Genomic DNA, 9,671 nt, shown 5'->3' with positions numbered 1-9,671 from the left:
CTTTGCTCCAGTTTGCAAAATCCCACACTAAACCTGTCATTGAATTTGTGTGGATTTTTTAAAAGTTTTTACTTCTCTTAAAAGACCGAATTCACGTCATTATTCTACAGACGTCATTTTTCTGTAGCAACCTTATTTGCATTTTCACTTTCTTCTGAAATGCTTTCTATCTTTCTTGATGATATTACGTGGGTTGCAGTAAAATGGGGCTTTCCCTCTGCTATGTTGAACTTCCCGTGTCACTGATGAAAGCTCAACGGCATGGAAGGCTCCGTTGGGGCACACTCTTACGGTGATGGGACTGCTGGAGTTGTGGAATTCCTGCCTACCTCACCACTGGAGAATTAGAAATGCACATGCTTTCCTTGTCCCCCTTCTCCCCAGAGCGGCCCCGCGCCTCTTGAGCTCCGCGCGTACAGTACTCTATTTACCGCCCCAGCTGGCTCCCGGTCCGCCCACCCCGCGGGGATTGGCTGCGAACGCGGAAGGAGCGAGCGCTCGCCCTGCTCCTACGCTTGCCAATGGGGGCGCACGATAGATCTGATGGACATACCACCTTTTACCAATGGGAACAAAGGGAAGTCCGATTGTGTCGCACGGGTGAGTGGTGATAAAAGCCGCCCCGCCAGAGTCGCGGCTCCATCCTGAGCTGAGCTCTTTGCAGAGTAAAGGTAGCTGAGCAGGCGGCGGAGGCGGCCTGAGCTCCAGGTTAACTCCGTCTGTTTTCATTTTCGGTCTGTCTGCCCACCCGCATTCAACATGAAAGCGTTTAGTCCAGTGAGGTCTGTTAGGAAAAACAGCCTTTCAGACCACAACCTGGGCATTTCCCGGAGTAAAACCCCGGTGGATGACCCGATGAGCCTGCTGTACAATATGAACGACTGTTACTCCAAGCTAAAGGAGCTGGTGCCTAGCATCCCCCAGAACAAGAAGGTGAGCAAGATGGAAATCCTGCAGCACGTCATCGACTACATCTTGGACCTGCAGATCGCCCTGGATTCGCACCCCACTATTGTAAGCCTCCACCACCAGAGACCGGGACAAAACCAGTCTTCGAGGACGCCGCTGACCACTTTAAACACAGACATCAGTATCCTGTCCTTACAGGTAAGCTCTGTCCTCTGTTCTCTCAGCTCCGCTGCCGCGCGCTCCCAGCGATGATCTGAGCTGTCACTGATCGGTCCGTTGTTGAGACCGCTGTAGACGGTAATTTGAAGATTAGCTAATTAACTTTATTTTCTTAAAAACTCTGTAGGTTGAGTTGTGCATGTAATTGCTAAGTTCTGACATCTTAATGCTATATCTTTTGAGTCTGAAATGTAGAATAAACATGTGTAAAGGAACTTGGTGCTTTATGGACCACTTAAAAAAAAAAAAAAGTCTTCCTAAGATACCTAACATTTTATCCTCTTTATTTCGCAGGCTTCTGAGTTCCCTTCTGAGTTAATGTCAAATGACAGCAAAGCACTTTGTGGCTAAATAAATGGTGAGTGTTTGCTTGTGCCTTCTGTTGATCAAACTACCTCTTAAGTGTCTCTGTGCATGTGTGTTTCTCATTTGCTTGTGTGAGAGTGGTTGTATTGGTAACATTAGTTTAGTAAATGAATGCTTAGTTCCTTGTATTACACATACTACATTGTCTTACTATATATGAAGGGGCTTCTGGTTCTGGCTACTAACATCACAAAACATTTTCCTTTAAAAAAAAAATGCCAATAACTTACTATGAAGGTGGCTGAGGAAATGTGTATTGGCTTCTGTAGTACACATTTAATGTCTTGGCTACTATTACTCTGGTACTATGAGGTACTAACCTCCACAGTAATTAATCTTATCACAAATTCCACAGCCATCCTCCTTTCCTAAAACTATAGACCTCTGGGATTTCAGCTAGCTGATGATTGTTACCCTGTCCCTTAAGCCCTCTGATGTGGAATCGCGTCTTCCCTATCTGTTATGTTAACTAAAGGGCTGTTTTCAATCAAATAATTGTTAACAAGCAGCAGACTGGCGCCTCTGAGTACTGCATTTGGAGATCCAAATAAGAGATTGCGTTGAGAAGTTTTTTCCCTTGAGTCTGTTATTTTAATGTTTAATTTGCGATGTCCAGGCCGTGTATGTGTGTTGCATCTGGAGGCCAGGGTTTGCCCAATCTTTGAGTGTTTGGTTAAATGCTCAAACTGTGGTTTCCTCTCCTCGCCAGTCTGCCTGCCTCTGTGCCCTTAGGTTACATTCTCCTGAACATGCCTTTCTCTCCCAATCTTTTTGCAGGTGTTCATGACTTTTTTTCCTTTGCACAACAACAAATCCACAGGATCTTTTAAGGCGCTGAACTTAATTTTTCAACCATTTCACAGGGGAGGACAACAACAAATTGAATGGACCTTTAAGAAAAAAAAAATGGAAGGAAAACTTAAATGATCCTCTTCCCCAGAGTGTTCTCTGACCTGGACTGATAGTAGTTATTTATGAAAAAGACTTAAATGCCCTTTCTGCAGTTGGAAGGATTTCTTTATATACTATTCCCACCATGGGGAGCGAAAACGTTAAAATCACAAGGAATTGCCCAATTTAAGCAGACTTTGCCTTTTTTCAAAGGTGGAGCGTGAATACCAGAAGGATTCAGTATTCAGTTACTTACATGAAGTCTTTTGGTCAGAAAATTACCTTTTTGACGCAAGCCTACTGAATGCTGTGTATATATTTATATATAAATATATATATATATATATATATTGAGTGAAACCTTGTGAACTCTTTAATTAGAGTTTTCTTGTATAGTGGCAGAGATGTATATTTCTGCAAAAAAAAGTGTAATGATGTACTTATTCATGCTAAACTTTTTATAAAAGTTTAGTTGTAAACTTAACCGTTTTATACAAAATAAATCAAGTGTGTTTATTGAATGGTGATTGCCTGCTTTATTTCAGAGGACCAGTGCTTTGATTTTTATTATGCTATGTTATAACTGAACCCAAATAAATACAAGTTCAAATTTATGTAGACTGTGTAAGATTATAATAAAACATGTCTGAAGTCAGTACCTGCATTCTGAATGATTTTTAAGTCTCTATCTTTCCTGTATCTTGTCTTTTATTCAACTCCTTCTCCCTCATCTATTCCCCACCTCTACCCCCTAAGCCTTGAGCCTACTGTGTAGAAAAAAAGAGTTCCTTTGGGCCAAAGGACTAATGCTGCTTTTTAGGAGCATTGACCAGAACTTGGAAGGCGATGAACAAAAGTTTCTCTGAGTCTTTAAGAGACCAATTATTAGTTCTGTGCCTTGAGTCCGAGTTTAAATACAGGGCTGTGGATTATGGTTCCTTAAAAGCCTAGGTAACAGACTAAGGGAAGGTCTACCTATTTTAGTAGGTAAAAACACTTTCCTGGAATAAATGAAACTGCTTGAAAATCCTGAGGAAGAAAGACTACAGAACTCAGAACATAAGATTTATAGAAGGGCAAAACACCCTGTTAGTGATAACATTTTTAGCTGTTCTGTTTGTCCATTGGAATTAAGCAGTAATATAGCCCTAAACTTATAAGACTTTAAAGGCCTCCTTAATCTTACTTCCTTCACCCTCTTCACATACTTCCTTCACCCTATAACTAACCAGGCCCCGAGGAGACAACGACCAGGCTGGGCTGGCTTTCCAAAATAGGTGACTATTAATCGGCCCTTCACCCTTGACTGCTGTCCCTGGACTGCTTTGGGAAAGAAGTGTGTGTGTGTAGGGGAGAAAGCCCTTTCAAATCATAGGAAACGTACTATTTACATTGGTATCCTCCTGTGGCAAAATTTGGACGCTGCTTTAAAATGTTTTTAACATAGATGTGTTTATAAAAATTCTCCGTAGGAGAGGTTCTGGAAGGCTGATCTCAAGTGGATGGGAACTAGAAAAGGAAGGGAATTGGACCCGGGCAGGGAGGGAGGCTGGGGCTATCTCACCTTGGGGTACTTCTCCTGGACCAGCAGGTGTTTGGGTGGCGCCACCCTGTCTGCACCGGCGGCAGCATTTCCCAGCCCCTGACACCAAATCCATCACCTGCCAAGCGCTAACTGCAGTAAGCGGGGAATTGGGGGAAGGTCGGCCTGAAGCTCTCAACTCAAACCTCCTGGAGCTCCCAAGCTCAGGAGCGCGGCCGGGAGGCCGTGTGGGGAGGGCCGCCCCGTGCGAACGGCTCGCCGCGCCGGGACAGCAGGAGCCGCTGGCCATTCCCGGACGCCCGGCTCCCTCTACCGGCCATGCCCGGAGCAGGAGAAGCGGCTTCTGCTGAGCCAGGTTCGCCCGTGGTTCCTCTAGCCTCCGCTGCGACCGCTGCACCCGGGCCCTTCTTCCTTGAATTCCTCCTGGAGAAGTGCAGCAGGTCGGGAGACGTGGAGGCCTGACACCTGGGCTGCTCGGGCAGCTCACCCAAGGGCTTTGAACTGGTGGCGTAGTGCCTAAGGCATTTGACTGCTAACCAGAAGGCTGGCAGTTCAAACCCACCAGCCACTGCTCAGAAGGAAGATTGGGCAATCTACTTCCGTAAAGATACTGCTTTGGAAACCCAAGGAGGGGTCGGGTAGCTATGAGTCAGATCCGACTCGATGGCAGTGAGTTTGGTTTTGGTTTTGCCGAGAGGGCTGCTAGAGGTGCACACCACCCTCCTCCGTACTAGCAGGTGTGAAGGTTAGATTGGACCCGTAGGTGAACACAGACTGATGTGGAAAGTAGTCATTGTTGTTAATCATAACCTCAGGGGGAAGCGCGTGGCCTCTGGCTGCAACCCTGGGGCGGGAAACCAGACCAGGGCCAAGCCAGAGTACTGAGTTCATCTCTATGTAGATCTCTTTTCAGAATTCTTAGCTGATGTCCCAGGCACCTGTTCACATCTCTGGTCAGAGCGTGCACTCACGAGTCATTAGTCAATGAACCGCTACCCTCCACGGAAGACAAGGCAAGGGCGGGAAACACAAGGAATAGCTTCCCTATCCTTTACTCTAGGGGACAGTGCAGGTGAGGGAGCAGGGAACAAAGTAGCAGAAACCATCCTCTCGGCTTGTCTCTCTCAATCTCTGTGACAACTACGGGCTGTTTGATGAAAGGGAAGCAAGTCGGGGTTTGCTCGGATGAGCATGAGTGGGTTTATCTGTTGGACGGTCTTTTGCTAGGCCAGAGCCTAGTTCGGTTTGTTGATTTTTCCGGGGAAAACTGTGAGACAACATGGCGGGGGCAGGACTCTTTCAAACTCCTGCATGGTCACTAGAAGCGAGGAACTGTTTATAATATTTTGACAACGAACCAAAATAAAAGCATCAGAATTAACGCAGCACCTTTTGGAGCTGGACTTCTTAAAAGCACAGCCGGGCTCTTCAAAAGGTTTAGTTGGGTGGCGCGGCTGGTGGAGGCCGGGCGCCACCCTCTGGCTCACGGGAAGAAGGCGGCTGACAAACGAGTTCATAGTTTGTGGAAGTAAAGGAAGTGAGCACGATGGAAATACAGCCTTTAAAAATTGAACGATGCTATCGTGAGATATCATGTCTCCAGCATTTGTGCACAGCTAGCATTATATAATTATTTCCACATAAGATACCATTTCATTTTTACTGTTCCATAACAGGATTCCCTTTTGCTTATTACTACCTACACTAATGTGTAAATTATTGTATCATATCATTAATATCAAACGCAAGTAAAATTTTGCTGAAGATAATTCAAAAACAGTTGCAGCAGGACAGGAAACTTCTAGAATTCAAGCTGGATTCAGAAGAGAACATGGAACAAGGGATGTCATTGCTGGTGTCAGATGGATCTTGGCTGAAAGCAAAGAATAACAGAAAGATGTTTACTTGTGTTTTATTGACTATGTAAAGGCATTCAACTGTGTGGATCATAACAAATTATGTATAGTATTGTGAAGAATGAGAATTCCAGAACACTTAATTATGCTCATGAGGAACCTGTACATAGACCAAGAGGCAGTTGTTGGAACAGAACAAGGGGATACCACATGCTTTAAAATCAGGAAGGGTTGTATCCTTTCACCATATTTATTCAATCTGTATGATGAGCAAATAATCTGAGAAGGCGGACTGTATGAAGAAGAACGCGACGTCAGGATTGGAGGAAAACTCATTAACAACCAGATGACACAACTTTGCTTGCTGAAAGTGAAGATGACTTGAAGCACTTACTGATGAAAATCAAAGTCTTCAATATGGATTACAAATCAACATAAAGAAAAGAAAAATCCTCATAACTGGACCAATAAGCAACATTATGATAAATGGAAAAAAGATTGACGTTGTCAGGGATTTCATTTTACTTCGATCCACAGTCAACACCCATGGAAGCAGCAGGTAAGAAATCAGATGTCACATTGTACTGGGTAAATATGCTACAAAAGATCTCTTTATATTGTTAAGAAGCAAAGACGCCCCTTTGAAGATTAAGGTATGCCTAACCCAAGGCAAGGAACTCTGGTAACATAGTGCCTAAGGCACTTGACTGCTAACCAGAAGGCTGGCGGTTCAAACCTACCAGCCACACATGGGAAGGAAGGTTGGGCAATCTACTTCCGTAGTGATACTGCCTCAGAAACCCAAGGAGGGGTCATTATGAGTCAGGTCTGACTTGATGGCACACAACAACAACAACAGAGTAGTAGATGGAGCTCTGGTGGCATAGTGGGTAAGGCATTTGGTTGCTAACCTAAAGGTTGGCAGTTTAAATGCACCAGCTACCCCTCAGGAGGAAGATGAGGCAATCTACTTCCACAAAGACTGACAGCCTTGGAAACCCAATGGGAGCGCTGTAAGTTGGAATTGACTCTACAGCAGTGGGTTTGGTTGTTTTTGGTAAAGTAGTAGATTACATTGATTTTTTTCTGATAATGAACTAACCTTTCATTTCAGAAATAAACTCTATTAAACATGATGTATTATTACTTTTAATATACACTTTTGGATTATATTAGCCAATATTTTCTTTGAAAAATTTTTTTAATGCCAATTGAACTTGATACCCCTGGGACTATGATCTTGAGTTCTCAGGCCCAGGGACTCACTCCTTCAAGGTGTTTGCTTATGGCTAAGAAGTTTTCAGAACTTTGCCCCCTGTTAGCCCTACTATGTATATGGATATTTTTACATCACACACAAATATGTAAGTAGAAATATCATCAGCCAAATGTATATATTTGACCATGGATATAGTCCTGTTGACCTACCCGAACCTGATCATCTTGCTTGTCTACCTATGTATCCACTTACAGATTAATGTTTGTTATTAATGATAATGCAGTATTGTGTATGTAACTGTGTTTGCCTTTGTTGTGTGTAACTTTTGCACACCTTTCTGTCTCTTTTTTTTTTCCTTAGTGATAATGTGCTAGTCACCCATGTTTTGTATATTGCCTTTCCCTTCACCCAAATTAATAAATGTCTCTTACCTAAACTCTCAACCAAACTCACTGGCATCAAGTAGATTCTGACTCATAGCAACCCTCACTGGGTTTCTAAGGCTATAAATCCTTAAGAAAGCAGACTGCCCCATCTTTCTTACGTGGAGCAGCTGGTGAGTGTCTCACCTAGTTATCACTTTTCCCTTCTTTGCCCTTCCATCCCTGGTAACCAACAAAAAAAAGTTTCCTTCATATGTAAACCTTTCCTTGACTTTTGTTTTTTTTAATTGTGATTTGGGTGAAAGTTTACAGAGCAAATTCATTTTCTATACAATAGTTCATACACATTTTGCTTCATGACATTGACTGCAATACCCATCATGTAACAGCTTTTTTCCTATACCCTCCCTCTGGTTACCCTTTCCCTGTGTCCTTCTTTCCTATGCATCCCTGCCCTCTGAGGTATCTCCCTGTGCAAATTCTTCCCATGGTTGATTGTTTTAAGGTACTTACCTGGTGTGAATGTTCACCATATATGTCTGCCTGTTGTTTGGCTAAGGAGCTATGGTGACATAGTGCTTAAAGCATTTCACTGCTAACCAGAAGGTTGGTGGTTCAAACCTACCAGCCACTCTGCAGAAGGAAGACTAGGCAATCTACTTCTGTAAAGATTTACCACCTTGGAAAACCAAAGGTGGTCACTATGAGTCAGAATCAACTCGGTGGCAGTGATTTTGATTTGGTTTTTGGTATTGTTTGGCTGAAAGCCATGGGAGTGAGTTCATTTCTAAGCCCAAGGGCCACTCGGGGCCATAGTCTTGGGAGGTTTCACCAGTCTCTGTCAGAGCAGTAAGCCTGGTCTCTTTGATAATTTTGAGTTTTGTTCTACATTTTCTCCCACTTTATTCAGGATCTCCTATTTTGATTCTTTTCCAAGTGGTTGACAGTGGTAGATGGGTGCATCATCTTAGTTTTTCTGGTGTCAGGGTCATGTAGGCTGAGGTTCACATGGTCCACTAGTCCCTTAGACTAACCGTTTCCATGTGTCTTTGGTTTTCTTCATTCTTGTTCACTTCAGACATGGAAAGAACAATTGTTGCATCTTAGATGGCTGCTTGCAAGCTTTTAAGACCTCAGTCATTACTTACCAAAGTAGGATGTAAAACAACGTTTTTGGGTAGTATGTTATGCCATTTAAGCTTGATGACCCCAACGACCATGGTCCCAGGCCAGTGGACCCAGTGACTCACTCCCTCAGGGTGTTTGGCTGTGGCTAACAAGTTATCATAATTTTGCCCTGTTGTTGTTGTTGTTGTTATATGCTGTCGAGTCGGCCCGACTCATAGCGACCCCTCCTTGGGTTTCCGAGGCAGTGTCACTACGGAAGTAGATTGCCCAACCTTCCTTCCAAGGAGTGGCTGGTGGGTTTGAACCACCTTCTGGTTAGCAGTCAAATGCCTTAGCCACTATGCTACCAGGGCTCCCTTTGCCCTGTTAGCTCTATTATATATAGAGACATTCTCTCTGGTGGCATGGTGCCTAAGGCACTTGACTGCTAACCAGAAGGCTGGCAGTTGAAACCCACCAGTCACTCCTCAGAAGGAAGGTTGGGCAATCCACTTCTGTAATGATACCGCCTTGGAAACCCAAGGAGGGGTTGCTATGAGTCGGATCTGACTTGACGGCAGTGAGTTTTGTTTTTTGTGTGTTTTTTTGATAGGACATAAAAATACATATGTAGAAAATCATCTGCCAAACTTTTATATGTGCTCATCGGTATATTCCATTTTGCTTAGACATAGCTGATCATTTAGCCTCTCTACCCCTCTCTATCCATCTGTAGATTAATGTTTGTTATCATTGATAATGCAGTATTGTGTGTGTAAAAGTATTTATTTTTTGTTGTTACTACCTCTTGTGCACCTCTGTCTGTCTTCCTTTTCCTTTGTGTTATTGTGTTGGTCATTCACTTTTAGTATATTGCCTTTCCCATCACCCAAATCAGTGCTTGTCTCTTCCCCATCTAGCATTTTTTTCTCCCTTCTCTTCCCCTCCCATCCCTGGTAATCAACAAAGTAAGTTTCCTTCCATGTGTAAAATTTTCCTTGACTTTTTATAAAAGTGAACTCATGCAATATTTGTCCTTCTGTGATTGACTTATTTCACTCAATGTTCTGGTTACCTAGTGCCATTCTGACAGGAATATACCGCAAATGGGATGACCTTAATAAACAGGAGTTTATTCTTACAGGAGTTTATTCTCTTTGGAGGCTTTAAGTCCAAGT

General features: G+C 43.4%; 1 protein-coding gene across 1 annotated transcript; it reads left to right on the top strand.

The window, feature by feature from the left end:
- The first annotated feature begins 759 nt into the window (after nt 1-759).
- Nucleotides 760-1,479, top strand: ID2 (inhibitor of DNA binding 2). The gene is made up of 2 exons (XM_007935121.2): nt 760-1,107; nt 1,423-1,479. Exons 1-2 carry the CDS (start codon nt 760-762, stop codon nt 1,477-1,479), a joined length of 405 nt encoding a protein of 134 aa, XP_007933312.1.
- Nucleotides 1,480-9,671: the final 8,192 nt, after the last annotated feature.

The sequence above is a fragment of the Orycteropus afer genome, unplaced genomic scaffold, assembly GCF_000298275.1.
Source record: "Orycteropus afer afer isolate SDZICR_OR568_19922 unplaced genomic scaffold, OryAfe1.0 scaffold00025, whole genome shotgun sequence".
NCBI lineage: Eukaryota > Metazoa > Chordata > Mammalia > Tubulidentata > Orycteropodidae > Orycteropus > Orycteropus afer.
This window is presented reverse-complemented; position numbering and strand designations above follow the sequence as displayed.

Excerpts from the sequence above, each read along its gene's own strand:
- ID2 (XM_007935121.2), top strand. The coding sequence starts at position 760 with ATGAAAGCGTTTAGTCCAGTGAGGTCTGTTAGGAAAAACAGCCTTTCA. Across the intron at positions 1,108-1,422 it reads TCAGTATCCTGTCCTTACAG|GCTTCTGAGTTCCCTTCTGA; the intron begins GTAAGCTCTGTC and ends TTTATTTCGCAG.